At 35.8% G+C, this 25,907-nt stretch overlaps 1 protein-coding gene and 1 long non-coding RNA gene across 3 annotated transcripts in view; one reads left to right on the top strand and one right to left on the bottom strand.

Annotated features, from left to right (window-relative positions):
- Positions 1–21,637, bottom strand: part of METTL14 (methyltransferase 14, N6-adenosine-methyltransferase non-catalytic subunit) — a 43,937-nt gene extending 22,300 nt beyond the window's left edge. For both annotated transcript variants that reach the window (XM_045870233.3, XM_045870234.2), the window contains exons 1-8: positions 21,424–21,637; positions 17,934–18,022; positions 16,978–17,065; positions 13,543–13,623; positions 13,088–13,175; positions 8,864–8,954; positions 7,516–7,657; positions 1,807–1,899 (exon numbers count right to left, since the gene is read on the bottom strand). In XM_045870233.3, coding sequence (XP_045726189.1) covers positions 1,807–1,899; positions 7,516–7,657; positions 8,864–8,954; positions 13,088–13,175; positions 13,543–13,623; positions 16,978–17,065; positions 17,934–18,022; positions 21,424–21,489 — 738 coding nt within the window. In that variant the 5' untranslated portion in view covers positions 21,490–21,637. The remainder of the gene's footprint in view (positions 1–1,806; positions 1,900–7,515; positions 7,658–8,863; positions 8,955–13,087; positions 13,176–13,542; positions 13,624–16,977; positions 17,066–17,933; positions 18,023–21,423) is intronic.
- LOC135363636 (uncharacterized) overlaps positions 21,633–25,907 on the top strand; it is a 44,341-nt gene continuing 40,066 nt past the window's right edge. The window contains exon 1 of the long non-coding RNA XR_010409505.1: positions 21,633–21,881. This is a non-coding gene — a long non-coding RNA (uncharacterized LOC135363636). The remainder of the gene's footprint in view (positions 21,882–25,907) is intronic.

Raw genomic sequence — 25,907 nt, 5'->3', positions numbered from 1 at the left:
TCCTAGCACCTTGATTTTCTATCCTCTGACAAAGCTAAAAACTACTGAAAGTATTCTAATTGATAGCTTCTTTTCATATGAGAGTCTTATGTTATTTTTATATATTTAATACTAACAACTTGAAAAAATTCAAAGCCTTAGAACTGTTATGTAGATCTCATTACTGGATAAAACTACTTTCATCTCTATACAATCTAGAAAACAGAGACCTGACCCATAGTGTCCTAGAATCTGTTATGTAAGAACATGTAACAAACACTTGCTAATATATTGCTTAGAGTGTCATATTGAGGGCCTAGTACCCAATGTAGGTGCTGACTAGCTGGTGGGAATAAAAACATAAGATATGTCCTCCCCCACCCCCAATGATCCAAGAGAAAGGAGGGGGAAAATAACTAAATTATGCAGTACAATATTGTTGGTACTGTTCATTTCAGGAATGCTCTTACTGTGTAAAGTGAGAAACACCTCAAAATGAAACTTGGATTTTTATTTTAAAATCTCAAAAATCAAGATCAGTATCTGTTCCTGTCAGCAATTATTTGTTTTGCACTGGATATTCATTATACATCACAAGGGTCTAAATCCCCACGCCCTAATCAATTTAACAAAAAGCTCATGAGTATTTCTCATGCTGAATTATTTTCGCAATCATTTTTGGCCAAAATCTGCTTTCACCAATATGACAGACTGCTACATAAACAAATACAATAAAACCTCCTAATCATTTTCAACCTAATTTGGGAGGTGAAAGGCAAGTCCAAAGCCAGATATTAGAGCTATAAAAGGTAAATACCAACATACCTATAAAAACACATAGTATGTTTCTATTTTCTTAGCTTTTCCAGAGCATCTTGGAGAGGCACCAGCAAAAAACAGATACCCAATTGGAATACAGTTATAGTCTTACCTTGGAGTTAATAAATGATACAAGCAAGGATGTATCCAACAGTCTCAAACTTGTTATTTATATAAAGAATACAAAGTAATTGCAGAATTTCAGGATTTTAGCACAAATTGATCTCAATATAATCCTACTTAAATTCTTTACTTGTCAAATGGACACGTCCTAAAATTACCAGGATTAAATGAGATCATCTGCTGTATAACAAGTAGTATGTCCTAAAAATGGAAGGTGTCATCTAATAACAAGTGAAGAAACTGAAACCCACCAGAGTAAAAATCTCTACCCAAAGTTCACTGCTAGACAGCAGAACTGAGACCAAAACTGAATGAAGCTTTCTAATACTTAGCCACATGCTCCTATGATTCTTGGATAAAAAAGCATATGCTATTTTGTTTCCATTTAGAAATCCAAAATACTGCAATAAAAAATAAAGGTCTGAAACACAGGAAATATAAGATGCTTAAAATAAATACAGGTGTTACGTAACTTCTTTCTCACTCTCATTCAATCATTCAAACCATGTGTTCCAAATGCTGTGTTATTTTTCCAATTTGTTTTGGTTTCTATTTGGAATTCAGCAGTTAATACTATTCAGAAGAGTACTTTTTAGCTCCTCATAATGAGCAGTAAATGACACTAAGCAGCCTGTTTTTGAGCTGCGGTTTCAAATGTCTAAACTGTTCTCCTGAAATTGTAACAAATCATATTTGGACATATTCAACCCTAGTGCTAGTTAACTGAAGAGTACTGACTTTGATGCGTTCTTTTCTGAACATATGTTTTTCCTTCTGAGTATTTTAGCAACTCAAGAAACAAAGGACAGAATAACATCTATATCTTCAAACTTTTTATATTTTTTCTTATGAATTTAAAAATCCAATTAAAAAAAAACATCTTACCACTCTTCCAAGGTCCAATCCCTCCCCGGAACCACACCAGAGAAAGATAAATGATCGAGGTGCTGCAATCTCATCAATTTCTAACTTCATAATCTGTAGGAAACCAAAACAATACTGCATAAAAGTATTTTGTTTCCCAGTCATCCTAAATCCAAAAGAACAAACATTGAGATTTATCAGGACTTTCAGTAGATGTGTTCTTTAAATGTACTAATTTTCATTAGAAAATAAATTTTATCCTTACAACTTATTCTACTGTTTTCTTATTCTATATTAAGAAAATAAACACACATGCACACACATACACATACACTTGATTTTATGCAGAAAAAGGTTATAGGGACCATATTCATAGAATAATGGAATTTTATAAGATGTAGCTTGAGAACAGCCCTTTATGACTTACAGAAAAAGAAACTCAAATAGAAGAGGTTGAATTACCCCCAAATTAGGGGCAAAAATAAAATGAAATATAACAAATGTTTGGGGAAAATCTGGTTTTCAGTAACTACAAAAGTTCTATATAAAATAAATCAATATGCACATCTCATTATAATGACCACTTTAAGTCTGAAATGCCAAAAAAAATAGTCTAATTTTTCCAAGGAAGACACACAGATGGCCAACAGCCACATGAAAAGATGCTCAACATCACTCATCATCAGGGAAATACAAATCAAAACTACTCAGTTTGTTTCTCAGAGTCCATAGTCTCTCATGGTTCATCTCCCCCTCTGATTTCCGCCCCTTCATTTTTCCCTTCCTACTATCTTCTTCTTTTTTTTAACATATAATGTATTATTTGTTTCAGAGGTACAGGTCTGTGATTCATCAGTCTTACACAATTCACAGCACGCACCATAGCACGTACCCTCCCCAATGTTTATCACCCAGCTACCCCATCCCTCCCACCCCCCACCACTCCAGTAACCCTGTTTGTTTCCTGAGATTAAGAATTCCTCATATTAGTGAGATCATATGATACATGTCTTTCTCTGATTGACTTATTTCGCTTAGCATAATACCTTCTAGTTCCATCCACATCGTTGCAAATGGCAAGATTTCGTGTGGGGTTTTTTTGATGGCTGCATAATATTCCATTGTATATATATATCACATCTTCTTTATCCATTCATCTGTTGAGGGGAGGGAGGTGAGGGGATGGGTTAGCCTGGTGATGGGTATTAAAGAGGGCATGTATTGAATGGAGCACTGGGTGTTATATGCAAACAATGAATCATGGAACACTACATCAAAAACTAATGATGTAATGTATGGTAATTAACATAACATAATAAAGTAAAATTAAAAAAACTATAATGAGATATCACCTCATACCTGTCAGAATGGCTAAAATTAACAACACAAGAAACAACAGGGGTTGGTGAGGATGCGGAGAAAGGGGAACCCTATTGCACTGTTGGTGGGAGTGCAAACAACCACTCTGGGAAACAGTCTGGAGGTTCCTCAAAAAGTTAAAAATAGAACTATCCTATGATCCAGCAACTGCACTACCAGGTATTTACCCAAAGGACACAAAAAAACTGATTCGAAGGGGCACATGCACCCCGATGTTTATAGCAGCATTGTCAGCAATAGCCAAACTATGGAAAGAGCCCAGATGTCCATCAACTGATGAATAAAGAAGATGTGATATGTATTTACAATGGAATATTACACAGCCATAAAAAAAGAATGAAATCTTGCCATTTGCAATGACATGGATGGACCTAGAGAGTATTATGCTAAGCAAAATAAGTCAGTCCGAGAAAGACAAATAAGATTTTACTCATATGTGGAAGTTAGAAAACAAAACAAATGAACATGGGGGGAAAAAAAGAGAGAGGCAAACCATACAATAGACTTTTAACTATAGAGAACTGAGGGTTGATGAACGAGGTGGGTGGGGGATGAACTAAATGGGTGATGGGCATTAAGGAGGGCACTGGTTGTGATGGGCACTGGGTGTTGTATTAAGTGATGAATCACTAAATTCTACACCTGAAACTAATATTACATTTTATGTTCACTAACTGGAATTTCAATAAAAACTTGAAACAAAAAATTAATCTATAATTTTGTTTCCCTTGTATGTGTTGTTCCTTTATATGTGTTTCCTTGTATGTGTATGTTTCCCTTGTGTGTCACATGGGAAAAAAAAACTTGTTCAATAATTAAATCTGTAAATTTCCACATAGTCACATAAAAAACTGTAAAACTAACCATTTTATATATTCTTTTTCTTCTAGTTTTCTGCCACAGTTAAGTTTCAGAGACCATGGTTTAAGCAAATATTTGTGTTTCATTTATTTAAAAAATCTTTAATAACAGATCCATTTAAGTTATAACCATATCATCTCTAACTTAATCTAAACAGAAAAACATTATTTGACAGTAATAATGGAAATAAGCTACAATATGTATAAGCCTAGTGAGTTTTATATTCTGACTTTTCTAAATCTTGAAATCTCATCTAATATTCTCATAGGAATATAAATAAGTAAATATGTAACACACACACATACTCCTACATGTTTATATGTGAAACAGATAAAAATAAGTGATGACACACATTAGTGAAAACATTAAGCAAATTATTCTCTTGACATTGCAGCTCTAAATGCTAAGTGTTGGTATTTTAAATAAGTGCTTATATCCTTTACCAAAATATGTTGACCACTACTGACTCTCTAATGTGAAAGAGAATACTTGTGAAATCCACTTTTCTTATTTACATTTTATATATAAGTTTAACTACTGGCACTTTCTTTAGGATATTATCACATAAAGATTAAGAACTTAGGGCTCTAGGGCCAGACAAAACATTTCAATATGCCAGCCAGAGTTCAGTGAAATTCAAGTGAAATCAAGAATATGCATATAAAATAGAGTTCCTTTATTTCAAAAACTCTGTTAGTCTGTCACCTATAGTTGAAGCTCTTGTGTCTTCACTGACCAAACCTTAGAAACTGGCCAGAGAAAATAAAGTTCAGCCTAGTTACAGCTGACCCATGAACAATGCAGGGGTTAATGGCACCAACCCATATCCCTCAAAGAAAATGCGAGTATAACTTCTGACTCCCCAGAACTTAACTTCTTATAACCTACTATTGACTGGAAGCCCTACTGATAGCATAAACAGTCAATTAACACATATTTTGTATGTTATATGTATTTTATAGTCTATGCTTAAAGTAAGCCAGAGAAAAGAAAATGTTACTGAGAAAATCATAAAGAGAAAATACATTTAAGCTACTGTTCTGTAAAAAATCCATGTAGAAGTGAAATCGTGCAGTTCAAATCCACATTGTTCAAGGATCAACTATACTAATCAAAGACATAATGAGATTTTTTTCAGTTTTCTTTTTTTTTACTAAAGTCACAAAGACTGTTTTTATAATATTAATCAATTTTGATGAAGATATGGCTAAATAGATATTTCTCAAACACTACTGGAAGGAACATAAATTTGTGCAACCTCTCTGGAAAATTTCCCAGCAATAAATATCAAGAGTATTAAGTCTTTTATGTCTTTCGAATACTATATACTGTTACCTTTCTGAATTTCAATAAGCACAAATTACATTTATCATCAGCGGATGGGAAAAACTTTTTCAAAGTGATAAGATCCATAAAAATGTAAATAAAAAATGTCAGAGGGATTGAAGATGAAAGGAAAAGCTTCAAGGAGGAAAAACTAAAAGTATATCTTGAAGATTAAATAATATTAATAAGAGTAACTATCATTAACACAGAAGAGGACATGCAAGAACTCAGCACCATTTCCTATGAAACACCCGACTTACAATGTCAGTCCTTTCCTTTCCCAACCTCCCTTCTGTGCTCAACACTCCTGGCCTACTCTCTCCTTGAAATTCCTTATTCCCTTGGCCCCTATGACGTTCATACTCTTGGTTTTCCTTACTCATCTTTGACCCATTCTTTTGACCTCTCTTTTATATGTGCCTCTTAAATATAAAAGTTTCCTGAGGCTTTACTGTCAATTCACATGTTATCTTAAGACACTATCTCAGGACAAATTCATCTATTCTCATAGGTTTGATGTGCTAATCTTCTGAACCTCTATTTTGAGACACAGATCTGTCTGTCCTTTGAATGACATATTCCTATTACAACCTCCACATAGCGGTCTTACATACACCTCAAAATCAACATGTTCATATGATCTAATCCCTCCAATCCAGCTCTTCTTAAATTCACTCTTTCTCAACTGGTGAAAACTCAACCCACTTATCCCAAGACTCAAATCTGAGTCATCCTTAACTCTCCCCCCTCATTCCAATAACTATAGCTCACCACAGTATCTACTACACATTACTGAATTTATCACCTTTCTATTCTTACTACCATCACCCTATTCAAGGTCCCTTTATCTCCTAACTAGGCTACTGCAACAGTCTTCTAACTGCTCTCCCCTTTCCAGACTTTTCCTCTAGTTCATACTATACACACTAATCTGACCATTTAACTAAACTGGTTAAAGCCCTTCAAAGGCTCCTTAATGTCTTCAGGATGAGAGTTTAAGCTTCTAAGAAGACATCATCTCAAGAAAGGCCCAATCTGTGTTCTACCATCAACCTACAAACCAGATATTCTTTGCTTCCATCCCTTCTGCTCTTACTGTTCTTTCCATTTGGAATCACCATCCCATCCTTTTCTTTATTTGGCCAATTCCAACTAGTCTATTTATCCTGTTAAAATGTCACCTCCTCTTTGTTCATGTACCCCTTCCTCCAAGGCTTGGTCAGTTTTTCTCTCAGATCATCTTACGCAGTCCTCTATCATGGAACTAACAAAATAATAATGCAATTATCTGTTTAGGTCAATATTTATCCCATTAAACTAGGTGCTCCTTAAGTCCAAGTACCAGGTCTTATTCATCTGTGAATCTCCAGTATCTACCACATTTTTTTTTTTTAATTTTTAATTTTTTTTTTTTTAAGATTTATGTATTTGACAGAGAGATAGAGAGACAGCACAAGTAGGCAGAGTGGCAGGCAGAGGGAGAGGGAGAAGCAGGCTTCCCGCTGAGCAGGGAGCCCGATGTGGGGTTCGATCCCAGGATCCTGGGATCATGACCTGAGCCGAAGGCAGCTGCTTAGCCGACTGAGCCACCCAGGCGCCCCTCCAGTATCTACCACATTGCCTAGCACAGAGTGGTACTCAATAAGCATTTGTTATTTTTGTTATTGATTGGTAAAAGCAGGTAACTTTATATAACTGACTGAAGTTATCAGCTTGCCTAATTTTATTTAGGAAAATGTAATTTTATCACAATTATACTGAAATTATGTATCTTTTTTATCCATTATACTGTAAGTTCCTGGAAAAGAAATCACGTTTTTTTATATATATACCTATTATACTCTACTGTTTACTAAAACTAAGCAAATGCAGAAAGAGTTATCAATCACTCTGGCTTTAGACTTCTCTAGCTATACATCCAAGGACTCTAAACCTGGAACTGTGAGTCTTCTATAGAGTACTCACTACCTGCTCAACTTCTGCCCCAAAAAGAAGAATCAGACCAAAGATAGTGTAATATTTGTCAGTGTACCCTGGATCTTCTGTCACATTATATACTATATATTTACGATTCCTAAAAAGGTAGGAATATTTATAATCTTCTCATCAAATAAATATTCATTTGAAAAATAAATAATTACAATGTAGAAAATTTCATCATACATCATCCCAAGTCCAGCATTTTTCATTAGCAGTGATGCCAGTTTCTCTGTAATATTCTTCTAAAGGGGGTTCCAGAAGAATCACATCAAATTTAGGTGTCAGTTCTCTGATGTCAAAGGCTTCTATATCTGCTTGTAAGTACCTATTTGATTAAGGCATAAAAAGTGACTAAGATTTTCAAATACCTTTACAGATGATAATGAAAGGAATTTCTTAAATATTACTAAACACTATTTACAAAGTAATCAGAAACTAATTAGTGATACTTTTTTATGCAGGAGTATCTTTCTTCAATATAGACAGTAAACCATCTACCAACACTCTTCTCTAGAAGATTGATATAATCACACTACAAACTAAAATCATATTCCCCTATGTACATCGAGAATGTACTTCTCTCATTTTTACATTGAAAATCCATACTAGTATGTAAGTCTCTGAGGCCTATTTCATCATAATCTGAACATTATTTTTTTCTTAATTGTTAAGTTAGAAGAACTATTTGTTAGCTTTAAAATCCTCCCTCTAAAAAATTGTTTCTAAAGATGGGTGTAATTTTCTTTTATCAATTTGTTTTTTAGTAAAATTGTTTATATTAATAGCCTTTTCTGGCTACCTAGTATAAATTACAACTAGCCTTTATTGAAAGGTTTTTTACACATTATGAAAGTAATTTAAATATAAAATACTTTAACAGTTTTTTAAATTGGATGAATATTAGAATCTGCTAATATTTTTCTCCATACATTTGGACTTCTTTGTGATTCTTCTAATCACTAAGAGTATACATTTTAGCAAATTGTTAAGTGTATAAAATGTTCAAAGTAAGCTAATGTGAATTAAGTAGATTCTCCAGTTTCAAAGACTTTTTACACATTTTTGAAGAAAACATTATTCTGTTTAGCAAAGGTTAAAATGAATTTTCATAATCCAGTATGTTAAGAATAGTATCCCTGAATGCTGAGTTATAATTAATTTTTATTTTCTTCTTTTCCTTCACCTAAGTTTTCTAAACTTCCTTCAATAAATAAACTGCTTTTTGAGAGGAAAAGTCATTTAAATACATTTTAAGAAGCTCAAGAATACAACGAACATGAACAATTTTCTAAGAAAAAAAATTAAAGACACTTTAAGGAAATTGTCTAGAAAACTGAAAAATAAAATGAGAGCCTACTAGTGTACTCAGCACTGGAATGTCAAACGAATCTATTTTACCATACAGAAGAAAACAGTCTGTTAACATTAAATAGGTGCTGAATTTTTTTTCAAACAGAAAGGCTATAGGATAAAAAGACTGCTATTTTAAGCTTGAGTTGGCAATAAAAAGTAACTGAAAAAACACACTTACATAGGAGGAGTGTTAGATTTAGCTATTAACTCATCTTTCAGCCTGATGAGCTCCCTCAGTTTAGGGTATTCTTCAAATCTGTCAGCCAAACCTGAGGACAAAAAATAGTAAATAATAAATTTCAATAGAAGTTAGTATCAGTGAATTAAAAGGTTATGAGCCCCCTCAGGAAAACAAAACAATACACAATTACCACTTTATTCTTGTGTCCTTTTAAAAAGTTAATTTTGAATATTTTAAAATATTTTATATATACATTTCATATCTAATGACCCTAATCCCACATGCAGGCAAAAACCCAGATGTTCCAGTCCAAATCAATAAACCATTTAATCTCTCATATTTAAGTTAAATTTGCTCACAGCATTAAGTTAAGCCATTCTGTTCTGAGGGAAAGAAAAGAACAACTGCCTTCTTCTACCATGTTTTCCCCCCTTTCTATTAGCTAAAAGAATTCTTTCTCCTTAAGAAGTTAGTGATTACTGAGGTTTGTACTTAGCTTCTTAAATAGTTATCAAAAGCAGAGAAAATGAGTATTTCTTTTCTTTCTTATGATTACACATAGGAAGAAACAAAGAATAGTTACAGATGAGAGAAACACTGCTAATGATCTTAAATTAACTGGCTATGGTTTATGGACACAATCCTGGAACAAATCTAGTAAAGAAGATAATGAGTCCCTAATAGTAGACTACCTCTCACCTCCAAGACAAGTTGTCTTCTCTGAGTATTTCTTATATCAATATTTATAATTTTAAAGATTTCATATCTCCACATTATTATAAACCAAATCCCCATATATATTCTCAGGCTTAAGATCTTAAAAAACATATATAAGTCCTACAAAGGGTACTTAAAAACAGAGACTCACTGTTCCCATGTCCTCAAAAATGTTTTAGATCTTTGAGCTCAGAAGAGATTTTAGGTAAAGCAGCATAATGCCTGTTAAACAACTATACGGATAAGTAAGGCTTTGAACGTCAAAGATTCCTAAAAGTTTTTATTTGGTTTTCTCCTCCGCCACCCCAAGAAACATATTCCTAACAATATAAATCATATAAGCATCTTAATTTAAAAGCCAAAAGTACAGATAGTAATAACTTTAATATCAAAGAGTAAAAGTGAAAGATTTTGTTTTGTTTTGTTTTTTTAAGATTTTATTTATTTATTTGAGACAGAGAAAATGAGAGAGAGCGAGCACATGATGGGGGGGAGGGTCAGAGGGAGAAGCAGGCTCCCTGCCAAGCAGGGAGCCCGATACGGGACTCGATCCAGGGACTCCAGGATCATGACCTGAGCCGAAGGCAGTCGCTTAACCAACTGAGCCACCCAGGTGCCCCAAAAGTGAAAGATTTTGTAAAGCCTCTTCAATCAGTGCTTATAAAACAAATTGCAAATAAAACAAGTTTAAAGACTTTTATTATAGTCAGGTTTTAATCACAGGAGAATTGGCTCTCACTCTTCCATAAAACAGAAAGTGCAAGTTTTTCTCAATCTGTAATAGTTTCCTAAGTACTTTATCTTTGCTGTGGGGAAATAAGTATCTTAAGAGCAGAAAGGTAGATAATGAAATTCAGTTATACAACTATCATAAAAAACAGCTTTACTAAAGTATAACTGATATATAAAAAACACACATATTTAATATACACAATTTGATGAATTTAGACATAGGCATGCACTGGTGAAATCCTCACAGCCAAGGCAACAGACATATCCATCACCTCTAAAAGTTTTCTTGTGTTCCTCTGGGGGGGGGGTGTGTGTCTGTGAGTGTATGTACGCACGCATGTACATGTGTGATAATGCTTAAGATGAGCTCTACCCTTAACAAATTTCTAAAGTTTTATTGACTATAGTCAACAGCATTGCTGTATAGCACTATGCTATACAGTAGATCTCTAGAACTAATTCATCTTGCATAACTGAAACTTTATATCAATTCAGTAACACTCCCTATTTTCCCCTTCCTCCAACCCCTGATAACCACTGTTCTCTGATTCCATGAGTTTGACTATGTTAATACTTCATAAAAGTATAAGTATTAATCATATTACATATACTCTTTTAGGTACCTAAGTATTTGCATATTTGTTCCTTGGCTGGCTTATTTTACTTAGCATTATCATAACTTTTTATGCTACAGCTAAATTTTGCTCATGAAAACACTAAAATCAGTTTCTACTTCAAGAGTAACACTGCTTGCAAGCAACACAGAAAAAATAAATCAGATGACATAAAAATTAAAATTTTTTTTGTGTTGCAAATTATACCATCAAGAGAGTAAAAAGATAACCCCACAGAATGGGAGAAAATACTTCCAAATCATATGTCTGATAAGCGGCTTGGACTGAGAATATAAACTCTTACAATGTAATAATAAAAAGGCAAATAACCACTTAAAAAATATGCAAAGAGTTTGGATATTTCTCCAAAGTAAATACTTAAATAGCCAACAAACATATGAAAAGATGCCTAATATCATTAGTCACTAGGAAAATGCAAGTCAAAATCACAGTGAAATTATCACTTCATACCCACTAGGATGGCTATAATTAATAAGACAGATGAATATTAAGTGTCAAGCATGGGAAGAAACTGGGACCCTCATACACTGTTGGGAAGAATGTCAAATGGTACAGCTGCTTTGAAAAACAATTGTGCAGTTCCTCCAAAAGTTAAACAGAGAATTAACACATGACCCAACAATTCCACTCTTAGACATATGCCTAGGAGAAATGAAAGCATATGTTCACACAAGAATTTTACATGAATATTGATGCAGCACTGTTTATAACAGCCAAAAAGTGGAAACAACCCAAATGGATGGATCAACAAAATATGGTACATACATACAATGGAATACTATTTGGCAGTCAAAATAAATAAAGTACTGGCTCATGCCACAACATCAACGACCCTTGAAAACACTGTGCCAAGTGAAAGAAGCCAGGCACAAAATACCACATATTGTACAATTCCATTTATATGAAATGTCTAGAATACGCAAATTATTAGAGATAGAAAGTCAATTAATGGTTACTTAAGGTTGGGGGCAGATGAGGAGGCGGCAATGGGAACTGACTAGCAATGGGGTTTCTTTAGGGGAGACGAAAATTACATTGTGGTGATGATTGCACAAACTGGATTAACTAAAAAAAAAAACCAAACAGAATTATATCCTTTAAATGGGTGAATTATATGGTATATGAATCATCTCAATAAAGCTGTTTTTAAAAATGCAGGGGTAATGCCTTTGAGGGACTTATTAGTAGACTGGACAGGGGCTGAGGGAAGAACCTCTGAGCTTGAGGATATCTTAATAGCAAACTCAAAAACTGAAAAGCAAAGAGAACAAAATCAGAAAAAACAAAAAAAAAGCTAGGAAATCCAAGAACAATGGGACAACTACAAAAGATGTAACATGTGTAATGGAAATACCAGAAGAACGAGAGAGAGGAAGAGAAGAAATATTTGAAATAATAATGACTGAGAACTCCAAATTAATGTCAGACAACAAACCAGATCCAGGAAGCTCAGAGAATATCAAACAGTATAATACCAAAAAACCCCTAAACTTACGGCATATCATTTTCAAACTACAGAACGTTAAAGATAAAGAAAAAATCCTAAAGAAATCAGAGGAAAAAAACCGCCATGCCTACAGAAGAACAAATATCCAATTTCTCAGAAATATGCAAGCAATAAAAGACTGGAGTTAAATATTTAAAATGTGTTGAAAAAATAAAACACCAGCCAAGAATTCTATACTCTGTGAAATTATTCTTCAAAAGTAAAAGAGAAATAAAGACTTTCTTAGAAAAATAAATATTGAGGGAATTTGTTGCCAACAGCCCCACCTTGCAAGAAATGTTAAATTCTTTATAGAGAGAAGTAAAAAAATAATACAGGTGAGAAAATCAAGCCTACAAATGAAAGGAAAAGCATCAAAGAGGAAATAAATGAAGGTAAAATAAAAATGCAAGGATAGTCACAGAACCAAACTGAAGAAGGAAGGAAGGAAGGGAGTAACACTGCTGGAAGGAAAAGGAAGGTATACTGTAAGTATGCAGAATGAAAACAAGAAGCCAGGAAAAATAATTTTGGAATTAGAAAAGCCAAGCCAGGAAAAATAATTTTGTTAGAAATAATCCACAAAATGGATAAATTACATGCATGTAATCAAGAGTTAGCAATAGCATATTCCCAACAAATCTAACATACCTACATCCCTGATGAAATTTTGAGGTCTATGTCCAGTGTCTACAAAATGTTGGCAGTAATCATTATGAGGATTTAAACTCTGCGTTCCCTAAAGAAAAAGCCAAAATTAAATTAAAAGCATTTACTCTAATGGCAGATACACTAACTCTGTAATTTACTTTTTGTTATGAGGCCATACAAAATAGAAGTTGATCCGTAGATTAAAAAAAATTAGGACTATTTGAAAACACAACTAAAATGACAGTATTACTCTTTAGTAGCTACAGACATTGATACAGTATTATCTCATCCTAAATGGCCAAGTATCAGAAGTCTATTTCAAGAATAATTTTAAATGATTTTTATTTTATAATAATTATTCCTCAATAACTGAAAAAATGTTGAAAATAAGTATTTAAAATTTTTTCATGCATAGAGCTGAAATGTGAAGAGTTATGATATAAAAATTTATTTACCTTAAGAAAAGTACTAGAATCTTTATAAATCTCTTCTTCATAAGGCAAATTCTCTTCTTCCTGCTGCATTTCTAATTCATCCTTGGAAAAGGAAGATTAAATAGACATTTTATGTATAGGAGGAATATTTTATGTATTTATGATATCTTGAGTATTAAGACTCAATATAAATATTTTGTTTTTTAAAGATTTTATTTATTTATTTATTTGATAGAGAGACAGAGAGAGCACAAGCAGGGGGAGCGGCAGGCAGAGGGAGAGGGAGAAGCAGGCTCCCTGATGAGCAGGGAGCCTGATGTGGGGCTCGATCCTAGGACCCCGGGATCATGACCTGAGCCGAAGGCAGACGCTTAACCGAATGAGCCACCCAGGTGCCCCAAGACTCAATATAAATATTTCATTTCCCTAAGACATAATTTTTCAAATTATCATTAAAGTCAAACACTGAAGTCTTTGCATTCTTATCATTATCTAGTTATTTTTACAATAAATAAAAATTTCCTTTTCATTCTCATCAATAAATACCTGTCTCTAACTACTTATTTTGTTGACTGAATTGTCTAATATTATTTATCTCATACTATAGATATTAGAATTTAGCTCAAATCATGAAAGACATGGCCACCAATGGGGCAATTTTATTTCTATTAAACACCAATATGAAACTACTATTTTTATAGATCAAAAATGTTAAAATATCAGGAACTGTATATGGTTAAATATACATATTTATATGATAATAAGTAAATAAAGTAAAATAACAATAAAATAATCACTTATATTTAAGTTGCATATGAGCATATACCAAAATGCAATGCACAAAACAGTATTTATGAGATTAGGTAACTGTATCACTGAACTTCCTAGAGACTTACTGAAACTATGCATTCTCTATTAAATATAATTGTACAACAATTAACTTGAAAGAAATGGAGATAGGTTTTTCGTCTATAATACTTTCTTTTCAACTAAATATTGCAATTATAAGTTTAGAAGTTGTGTTTTTTCCTTCGGCCTCTTTCAGAAACGGTTCTACATTATTGTCTAGCCCATAGGTTCTCAAAATATCTTAATTGTACTACCCTACTAATAAACACGGAATAACACAACTCAAAAAAGACAGTACTGTAGCCACTCAAAATCTGATCCCATTATCCAAAGTTTCTGATACATCTACCTCCTTAGTCTTACTTAAGAATATTATTGTCCAGGGCTTACTAGGCATTATGCTTTATATCCATCACCTCTTATATTAAAATGAGGAAACTGAAAGATCTTAATTGAACTGATTACAGGACTACTTCATTTTATTGTGCTTCAATTTATTGCACGCTGCAGATATTGCATGTTTTACAAACTGAAAGTTTGTGGCAACCTTGCATCGAGCAAGTCTACTGGCACCATTTTTCTGACAGCATTTGCTCACTTCTTGTCTCTGTGTCACATTTTGGTAATTCTTAACAAAATTTCTAATTTCTTCATTACCATATTTGTTATGATGATCAACAATCTGTGATCAGTGATCTCTGATGTTACTATTACAATCGTTTTGGGGCACAGTGAACCGTGTCCATACAAGATGGTGAACTTTATCAATAAATGTTGTGTTTTGATTGTTCCACCAACTGGTGGTTCCCCTGTCTCTCTCCCTCTCCTTGGGCCTCCCTATTTCCTGAGACACAATATTGAAATTAGGTCAATTAGTAACCCTACAAGTCCTCTAAGTATTCAAGTAAAAGGAAGAATTGCACATTTCTCACTTTAAATCAAAAGCTAAAAATTATTAAGCTTAATGAGGAAAGCATGTGGAATCTGAGACAGGCCAAAACCTAGGCCCTTTGTGCCAAACAGCTTAATTATGAATGCAAAGGAAAAGTTCTTGAAAGAAATTAGAATTGTTACTTCAGTAAACACATGGATGATAAGAAAGTAAAACAGCCTTACTTCTATTTATTTATTTATTTTTAGATTTTTATTTATTTATTTGAGAGAGAGAGAATGAGGGAGCACATGAGAGGGGGGAGGGTCAGAGGGAGAAGCAGGCTCCCCGCTGAGCAGGGAGCCCGATGCGGGACTCGATCCCGGGACTCCAGGATCATGACCTGAGCCGAAGGCAGTCGCTTAACCAACTGAGCCACCCAGGCGCCCCAAAACAGCCTTACTTCTGATATGGAAAAAGCTTACTGGGTCTGGACAGAAGATCAAACTAGCCACAGCATTCCCTTCAGCCAAAGCCTAATCTAGAGCAAGGCCCTCACTCTCTTCAATTCTATGAGGCCTGAGAGAGGTGAGGAAGCTGCAGAAGAAACGTCTGAAGCTAATAAAGATCAGTTCATGAGGTTTAAGGAAAGAAGTCATCTCAACGTGAAAGTGTAAGGTGACGCAGGAAGCGCTGATGTGGAAGCTGCAGCAACACTGAGGCAAGACCCTCCACCAGCAAAAAGATTAAACCTTGCTAAAAAGCTCAAATGAAGGCTAGCATTTTTTAGCAATAAAGTATTTTTTTTAAAGATTTTATTTATTTATTTGAGAGAGAGAGAGAAAGCGAGCACAAGCGGGGGAGCGGCAGGCAGAGGGAAAAGAGGGCTCCCCACCGAGCAAGGAGCCTGATATGGGACTTGATCTCGGGACCCTGGGATCATGACTTGAGCGGAAGGCAGATGCTCAACTGACTGAGCCACCCAGGCATTCCAGCAATAAAGTATTTTTTTTTAATAAAGATTTTATTTATTTATCTGACAGAGAGAGACAGCGAGAGCAGGAACACAAGCAGGGGGAGTGGGAGAGGGAGAAGCAGGCTTCCTGCAGAGCAGGGAGCCCGATGCGGGGCTCGATCCCAGGACCCTGGGATCATGACCTGAGCCGAAGGCAGACGCTTAACGACTGAGCCACCCAGGCGCCCCAATAAAGTATTCTTAAATTAAGGTATATAACTTGTTTTATTAGACATTAATGCTATTGCATTTAATAAACTATAAGATAGTGTAGACATAACTTTTATGTGCACTGGGAGACCAAAAATTTCATCTGACTTGCATTATTGCAATATTCACTTCATTGTGGTGATCTGGAACCAAACCTGCAATATCTTCAAGGTGTGCCTGTATACATATGCTACTGACAATTATTTTAGAAAGTTTAAAATCGAGCTTTTCATCAAATTTATTTTCCTGGATAAGAATCTATTATTGTAGGGCACCTGGCTGGCTCAGTGTCTGCCTTCAGCTTGGGTCATGATCCCAGGGTCCTGGGATTGAGCTCTACATTGGGCTCCGTGCTCAGCAGGGAGTCTGCACTCTCCCTCTGTGTGCTTCTCTCTCTCTCAATAAATAAAATCTTAAAAAAATAATAAAAATAAATTTAAAAAAAAAAGAATCTATTATTGTGAGGATTTATATTTTTCTTGACCAGAAAATTGCCCTGTTCTCTACTTGCCTTATATTCTTCCATTTTGTCTTCATCTGTCTCTCCTTCGTCCTGATACTTACGTTTTGCATTTGGAGCAGAGGTATCGTAGGAAGCCCTGAAAATTAAAACTGAAGTGTTACACACAGATATAGAAAGATGTATAAATGGCAGCTATTAATAATATTAAATAACAGCTTACAGAAACAGAACAAGGCACATTTTTTCTGATTAAGTAGTATCTATTCATCCAATTTATAAAATAAAAAAAAAAATTACAAAACCTGATTGGTAATCGTGTATTTTACTTTTATGAGAAAGCAACCAAATCAGAAACTAGCTTTTATAATGGATGAGTGGCAAAAAGAAACTTCTACATTATATATCATTCTAATCTGTCTTAAGCAAAATTGATATTCAAATTAATAACCAGAATACTGAAAAATTCTAAGTGCTTTATGAACTACCAAATGAATACCACTTTCAGGGCAAAGTGTGTTTTCTCTCATAAGAATTTGTAAATAAAATTATTTATGGTATATAAGCTAATTCTTAGTCTAACATTCCATTTTCTAACTACTTCATGAATGAGAAGTTACTATATTCAGAAAGTATTTCATAATTCATAATTCATGAATACTAAAAACCAGTATTTCTGAAATCTTTATTTTGATGCTTGTCGTAACAACACACTTCATACCTAGGATTATTTGTTTATCAAAACAATAACCAGGGGCGCCTGGGTGGTTCAGTCGGTTAAGCATCTGCCTTCAGCTCAGGTCATGATCTGGGGTCTTGGGATCAGCCCCATGTCAGGTTCCCTTCTCAGCAGGGAGTCTGCTTGTCCCTTTCCCTCTGCCCCCCCCCACTTGTGTTCACCCTCTCTCTCCCCCTTTCTCTCAAATAAGTAAAATTAAAAAACAAACAAACAATAACCCTTTCACAATATTAACATGTCACTAAAAAAAAAAAATTATTCAACTGACCTGCAAGTTTCTCTTGTTTCAGCAATTTCTCTCTGCTCATCTTTGCTATTTAACACAGCACCAATGCTGTCGGCACTTTCTGCTCCCAACTGAGAAAAGACAAAAACCAAAAATTAGATCATAATGTATTGGATAGCCTTTCCAGCCGGTGTAGCAACATTTAACATATCAGATATTAAAAGAAAGAAAACAAAAAAACCCCCAGAGAAACCAAAAAGCCCTAACTACCTCAGCAGGCAAATGCAGGAAAAACTAGAAATACCTTGGAACAAAACCATGTTAATTAGGAACAAATCTGAGAGCTAGCGAGCATTTTATACTTTGTTATATTTTGAAATTAAGGCAATTTCAGCCAATCCTCTACTTTTTAAGTAAATAATAAAACACAATTTAGTAACAGTAGCAATAACAAAAAAAGCAGCTAACATATAGTGTATATAGGGTGGTAGGCATTAACACTTTGTATCCATCAGCTCATATATTATATCTTACGTATCCTGTGCTGTAATAAGTACCTATCCAGTTTTATTCAAGCCAAGTCTTTATACAATGATTTATAGGCACAATACTGAATTTTAACACTACCTAAAAAATGGTAATGCAAATTCTGTTTGGCAGTTGGGGAAATTCTGCAAAATACAACAAATAACTAGTTGAGATAAGCTGACTACACAGAGTGGGATCAGTTCATGGAAATCTTTAAAAGCCAAATGAACAATTTGCAATTTATAGGCTATGAGGAACAATTTAATATTTGTAAGTACAAGAAGGGCATGAGGAAATCTGCATTAAATAGTCCCTTTAGCTCAGGAAAGGGAATATACTAAAATATCAGAGCAAGTCCCTAGCCTTGATCTTAAACAATTAACCACTGCCTTGGAGTGCCTGGGTGGCTCAGTCATTAAGTGTCTGCCTTCAGCTCAGGTCATGATCTCAGGGTCCTGGGATCGAGCCCCGCATCGGGCTCCCTGCTCGGCGGGAGGCCTGCTTCTCCCTCTCCCACTTCCCCTGCTTGTGTCCCCTGTCTCTCTGTCAAATAAATAAATAAAATCTTTAAAAACAAACAAACAATTACCACTGCCTTTTTAGTTTGCCTACTTCATGACTCCCCAAATCTTTCTCCAATGATAAATCTCTTACAATATATCAAATGTTCCTGATATTTTAACTCTTCCAATTATTTTATTGGAACTTCCAGTTATTTTATTTTACACTTCAATTATTTTATCTTTACTTTTGTTTTCTTCTCCCCAAGTTACATGTAAGCTCCCTAAGGAGATGAACTCTGTCTTCTTGGTATCTGTATGTTCAGCAGCTTGCATAATGCCTAACTCAAGAGTAGATACTCAATATTTGAATGAACCAATTAGATATCCTACTACATTAGAATACAATGTATTACAATAGAAGTGCTTTAAGTCAAAATTCTCACAAAACTGTGGAATGACTGGAGTAAGTAAATCATAGATTTTCCATTATGGAAACACTAAATATATTATTTTAATAATTAGGACAATTTGGTATCATTTGAAAGCATATACGATTTTTTTGGAATAAAGCTACAGCTAAGTTAAAAGCAGGTGTAAGTTGCTGATGTTTATATTCTGTATAACAATAAGTAATATAGTGTACTTAACAGTAAGGACAACAAAAGCCAGGTGGAAGAAGATCCTTAGCTAGAGAGATCAAGATCTCTCTGATAGCTTTCATTGCAATGTTCTGACCTGAGCTGTGCTACAGTGGATGGACGGAAATCAGAAAGGAAGGAGGACAATTTTTTAAAAATCATAAAGTATAAATTGCACAAATCACATTCTAGGGAGTAATCTGTGTTGTTCATATGGAGAAAAGCAATCGAAAGAAAGGCTGAAATTAGTTGGTAAAGTGGAGGTCTGTCATTGATTATATCAGACATCCTTACTTAAGTGGAATAGTTCCTAACCAACTAGAAGACCAGGGAGCAGCTAGTGTACTGGAAAGAGCATGGAAAGGCCTAAAACTGCAGCTTGCAAACTTACAAACTTTGTGGACTTCAGCATGTAACTTAAATTCTTTTGAGCTCTATTTTCTGCATCTGTAAGATGCAAATAGCATCTGACTTGTATGACTGAAGATAATGTATATAAAAAGCTTAGCAGTCTTGATTCACTGAAGGTACTTAATAAACAGGACCCATTATTAAGTTTTATGCACTATGCAAGCTCTTTTAGGGTAAGGACTACTTTTTATACATAGTTGAATTGCCAGTGGCTACTAGATCCCCTGGTATATAGTAAGACACAAAAATAACTATTTACGAATGCATTTTAAGTCAAAGAATTCAAAACTCAAAAATGAGAACCTTACTTGGTGGTAACAAAGCTACTGAGTATTCTGAGGACAACTTGATAAAAGAAGGTGGGAAGAAGGCTTGGAAAAGATACCTGATTTGTCCCAGACCATATTGCCAGAGGGACAGAACAGATCTGATTCCAAAGTCCCACATTTTTAACACTATACCACAAACCTTTCCATCAGATCATAAGAGTATAGGTTTCAAATTTTCATTTACTAAAACCAAGATTCATTACTGAAAAAATAACGGTAAGATGCCTCATTAAAACCTCTTAGTATTTTCTCCATCACTTTTACTGGTATGAATGGTAGGATGGGAAACACAAACTCTCTCAGTAGAGGAGTACATCTGCATTTTCTGCATGTGTACTCTCCTGATCAAGTGTTAACTTACACACGAGAAGCAGTGAAGACAAGCTTTGGAGAGACAAACTGGGTTCCATTTTCTGGCCTAGCGGTGAGAGACACGGGGCAAAAATTACTTAACCTCTCTACACTCTATTTCGTTATTCGGTAAGTGAAGTTAATGATACCTATTTGAAGGGTTTGCTGTGACTGATACAGAGTAAGAATTCACATGTTAGCGATGGGTGATGACGAAGATACCGTATTTAGCACAGCGGACTGCAACACACAAGATGCACAAACTAAAATTTACACTCAGGCTACTTCTAATGCAGTCTTTAGACATGATCCCAAAGAAAACACTATAAATCTATTTCACAAGGAAGCCACGATCTCAAGAATTACGTGTTAAGAAGAAAGGCAAGACACAGAAGACCATTTACATCGTCTAGCGAAACTTAAGGGATAACAAGTCACTCTTCCTTGCGTGAACTACGGTAATTTATTTACAAAGACCAAAGCTTTGTATCCCCATCCTTGAGCCCTGCGCCAGACACTTGGCGTGCATTCCATAATGGTTGCTGAAGACCAGTCGTGGCGTTCGGTTCAGCAACACAATGACCGCGGCACAGGATGGAGAATATGAGGGGTGCTGCGGCGGTTAAGAACAAGGAAGGCAGGCAGGCCTGGGAACAGGGTCGCGGAACCAGGAAAGTATGCACCGCAGTGGGTAGGCAAAGACGGAGAAGAAAGACCGGGAGGAGAAGGGAATCGCGCACGCGCACTCTCGATTCCTCCCTGGGCCGCGGACCTGCTGCGCAAGGAGCTGTCGCCGTAACTTCTGCCGCTCCCGGATCTCCTGCAAGCGGCTGTCCATGTCCCAACTCCTGTTTCCCACTGCCCCCAAAACCTGACAATTAGCGGATGAAAAACAACCCGATTTTTCTTCCGAGTCTGTGAAATACAAGATTCGCCGGAATCTTCAAGCACCGGGTGTCCCTCAGCCTTTCCTCCATAGGTATTTCCGGCGCGGCCACTATTGGCCGCACCGAGCCCGGAAGTCCCACCTCCTTCTGAACGCCCGCGATTTGACGCTGCCTGGAAGGGACCCAATGAGGGATGTTGTGGAGGCGGAGCGGTCGCTGAAGCCCTTTTGCCGCCGGGAACGGCGTCTGTCAAAGCCGCTCCAGAGCGGGCACACCCCCTGTCCTCTCGCCTGCCCTCCCTGGGGACATTGGCCTTCTTTGGTGCATCAGCGCTGTTTACGAGGTGTGGACCGTTTTGTTGATTCCCTTTTCCATTAGTTCCCCAGTTGCCAGTACTGACGGTGTAAAAATTGCCAGAATAGCAGTTACAGTTTTTTACTGAAAGCACAAACTCGGACCCGAGTGTCGCGTTTGAACCCTGGACTGTCCTTTACGAGATGAGTAGTCTTGGCTAGTTAATCGCCTCCGTGAGCCCCGGGTTTCTCATTTGTAAAGTGGGTTATAAAAGTGACTACGTCACAGAACTGTGAAGATTGAAAGAATAAACAGAGCCTGGCACGTGGTGTCACGGAGGTGTTTGTTAAGATTTTTATTACTACTTACGTTTCCCTTCAGGGAACAAACCATTGCATTTGCCTGTGCTCCACACCTCACAAGCCCTTGAGAAGTTTCCTATTTTACCAAAATGCCGTATGGATATGGCAAATGGAAAAGTACATGGATTCGTCCCGTTAGGGAAGTGGGTGGGTGATCGTAAAATGTGGTCTTGGTTCACGTCCTAGACGACAGAGGCTAGGGGCACTTTTTGTGTTTATACATTTGTGCCTATACATTTGTCTTAGCTGGAAATAACCCTGGGATATAGAAACAGCCTGCTGAAATTAGGGAGGGTGCGGGTGGGCAGGGCACAGCCGTGACTCTCCTCTCTTCATAGAAAGGCAGTAAAGACCGGTCTTAAGTTACTGCTATTATTATCCACCACATTTGTTGTCTTATTCCAAATTCAAAGTAGCAGAAGTAGACTAAGACATCATGTTGCCTCAAGTTTAATTGGAAACTGTGGCAAGTACTTACCAACATTAGCAACAAGTCTTTATTCTTGAAACTTAATAAAGCCTCCAGATCAAACCCAGGTGACTCAGACTAGGCCAAAAGTGGGCAGGGATAGATTCTACTAATTATCATGTATTTCTCAAGAACTAGCTCTGAAAGGCAATTTCAAAGGAGTTCTAAATACCCCTTGAGTAATGACAGCACTATTTGAAAGTATGTTAACTTTCAAGGGGCCAATACATTAAAAGACAATACTAACTTGTACATATGAATTACAGTGTTTCTTTAAAAATCAGTTGCATCTCCTGCCAATCATGTAAGTTGAGTACTGATTTGAACTATTTATCGGGATAGGAATAAGCATTTGTTCAATATATTCTTGTCAAAGAATAGAAACCAAGTAAGTCAGGGTTTTTGTTTTTGTTTTTGTTTTTTTGTAGTTTACTTTTTTTTTCCCTCCTGGTAAAGCATGGTGTAGGTTATTTGCCTGTGGTCTTTGAGCCACACACTCACCTAAACTCTGCTCTGTGATGATAGTTGGCCTGAGAGTCTACAGACTACATTTCTCAGCCTTCCTTGTTAAATGGCTCTCTGTATGATTCTCCCAAGAAGAAACACAGGTAGAAAATCATAAGGTGGAACATTGGAAGGCTGTTGTTCTTTTCTCTCACTTTCTGCATTTGGTATCCAGGAAGACATCCGTACCCTTTAAAAGTCCCAGAGCCAATTGCAGCAACCCCTCCAGTGGTCCTGCCTTCCCTTTTCCCATCCTCCTGTAGCATCCTCAGCAGTGAGTTTGCTCTCAGACTTTAATACCACCCCCACCCTCTGTTCTACCAGCTCTAGGACTGGTAGCCACTTCCAGCAATTAGGAATTTCTAATTTAATCTCACCTTCTCCTTTTGCTCTTCTAGCCTTCAACACCTATGTCAACATTTCCCCATAGCAAATGCTGTTTAGAATTTTTTTAATGATTTCTGTTTTCTTGCCGGGCACCCAAACTAATAAAGATGCAAATGTGTTCTACTTTATGGTATTTACAAAACCGTTGGATTCCAGTAGAAGGTTGTAGTTTTTACAAAGAAAGTGTTATAACTCTGAAATCTGTCTCCCAACCAATTAATTATAAAACACCAGACCCCATCAACTCACCTGTAGAGTATTGCACGTGCCTGTCAGTAACATCTGTTCATCATGGCAATGTAAGGGCCACCAGGGAGTGTGTGTTGTGGGGAAAGGAGGAAGAAGAAACTTGGAAAGTCTCCACATATAATTCATACTCTTTGAGAAAAATTTCACTTCTAGGTACTGATTTTAAGGAAGTAATGATAAATCCATGTAACATTTAGGTATCTCCTCCTAGGCTCCTTGAGAATGACTTAAAAATCTATATATCCAACTGCCTGTTGTATATCTTACTAGAATGTCCCTCACAATCTCAAACTTAACAAGGATATAACCTAAATTCATCATCCACCCCGTCTTCTCAAATATATATATTCCACTCCTCTAGAGTTTCCTATTTCAGAGAATAAGATCAATATCCACCCATTTTCCTAAATAAGAAGCACTCTGTCTCTCCTTCACCCTCCATATCTACTCTGGCTGTAGCTCTCTCCCTGACCCCAACCCTAACACAAACACACATACTAGTCTTCATTTCTGCAACCACAGTCTAAGTATGATGTGCATCCTGGTTCATATCCTAATTGCCCTACCATTTTCCACTTTATCAAATTCTTCCTAGAGATTTTTGGAAAATTATAATTTTATCATTTCCAACTCTGCTCAATGTCTATAGGGCAGGACTGTCCAGTAGAACTTTCTATAATAATGGAAATGTGCTCCTTCACTAACCAATATAGTTGCCACTAGCCATATGTATCCACTGCGTATTTGAAATCTGGCTGGTTTACCCAAGAAACTGAATTTTTATTTGATTTAGTTAATTAAATTTAATTATTCATATTTGGCTGGTGGCTACCATATTGGACAGCACAGGTTTATGTTCAAGGGGATAAAAATCTACACCACTTAGCATTATATGCTGAGCAATACTCTGCCACCCTGCCCAGCTTCATTCTGATAAACCTAGTCATCCAGACATATTAAAGTTTTTGTCTTTTTTCTCCAAACATGCCTTCTTTCTTGTACATTTTATGAATTTATAATTGAGTAAAAAAAAGTCTCAGATAAAGAGTCTCCAAAATGACTTTTTAAAAAATAAAACATTTGGTTAGTAGAACTTTTTAGGAAACCACTAAAGGTAAAACGAATGTCAGAATCCGCTGATAACTTCTGCTTTCTGCCAGTGCCTTGTAAAGAACACACTCAATAGATGTTTATTGGTGAACCTATTGATTAGAGCTAACTCTCTCTAACTTATCTGAACTTTGTTGGAAAGATTGGTTGTGAGTAGCTATGTTGGGGAGAAATAGGAGACTTCCAGTTAGTATTCTGCATCTACATCATTGTTAGAAATTCATTTATGGTTATTAGGTGCAGAAGGTTTCTAAGTCTGTATTTTTTTGTGTGTGTGTGCTCAATTGCTAAGATCTGGTGTAGCTGTGGTACAAGAGAATATTTAATAAGCCTTGTGTGTCAAATACATGGACTACATAAGAAACAGGGATGAAGATTGTTTTTATCACTTGTCAATAGATTTTTTTAAAGGGTATTGTGATTACATTAAAATATCTTAAAGCACTGGTTTCCTAGAATATAAATTAAGAAGAGATATATTTCAGAGACTATATGTCATTATCAAATGGAAATGTATAGAAAATTGAGTACATTTGATTTATTTGGGGAATTTGCACAAAACATCCCTTTTGTCTTTTCAAAATGACCAAAACTGAGAGGAAAGTGAGAAAAGGCAAGGTGAAAAGAGTGAAATAACAGAGACTACATAATGTCAATACATTTCACTGAATAGATTAAGAAAACTATTTAAATGTTGGTTAATATAATGCTAATTTGCTGTATTCTTACAGAAAATCAGCTCTGCTAGAGAGCACAGAATGGGATGGATGAATCCCATAGGATGTGGTAAGTATAGATAATGAGAAAGCAAGTAGATTGTGAGACATAGGCAGAGTTCATAAGATTTGCTAAAAATAGATACTAAGTAACCTGAAAGATGTAAAGCTAGATCGACTAAGTGAAATATATGATAGAACAAGCAAGAGTGTTGTTTATAGATGTAAAGGGATGGAAAGACCAAACCATGATCATGCCACCTCTAGGCTGACAACCA

The sequence above is a fragment of the Mirounga angustirostris genome, unplaced genomic scaffold, assembly GCF_029215605.1.
Source record: "Mirounga angustirostris isolate CCGP_5_RB_7025 unplaced genomic scaffold, mMirAng1.0.hap1 SCAF_2, whole genome shotgun sequence".
NCBI classification, from domain to species: Eukaryota; Metazoa; Chordata; class Mammalia; order Carnivora; family Phocidae; genus Mirounga; species Mirounga angustirostris.
This window is presented reverse-complemented; position numbering and strand designations above follow the sequence as displayed.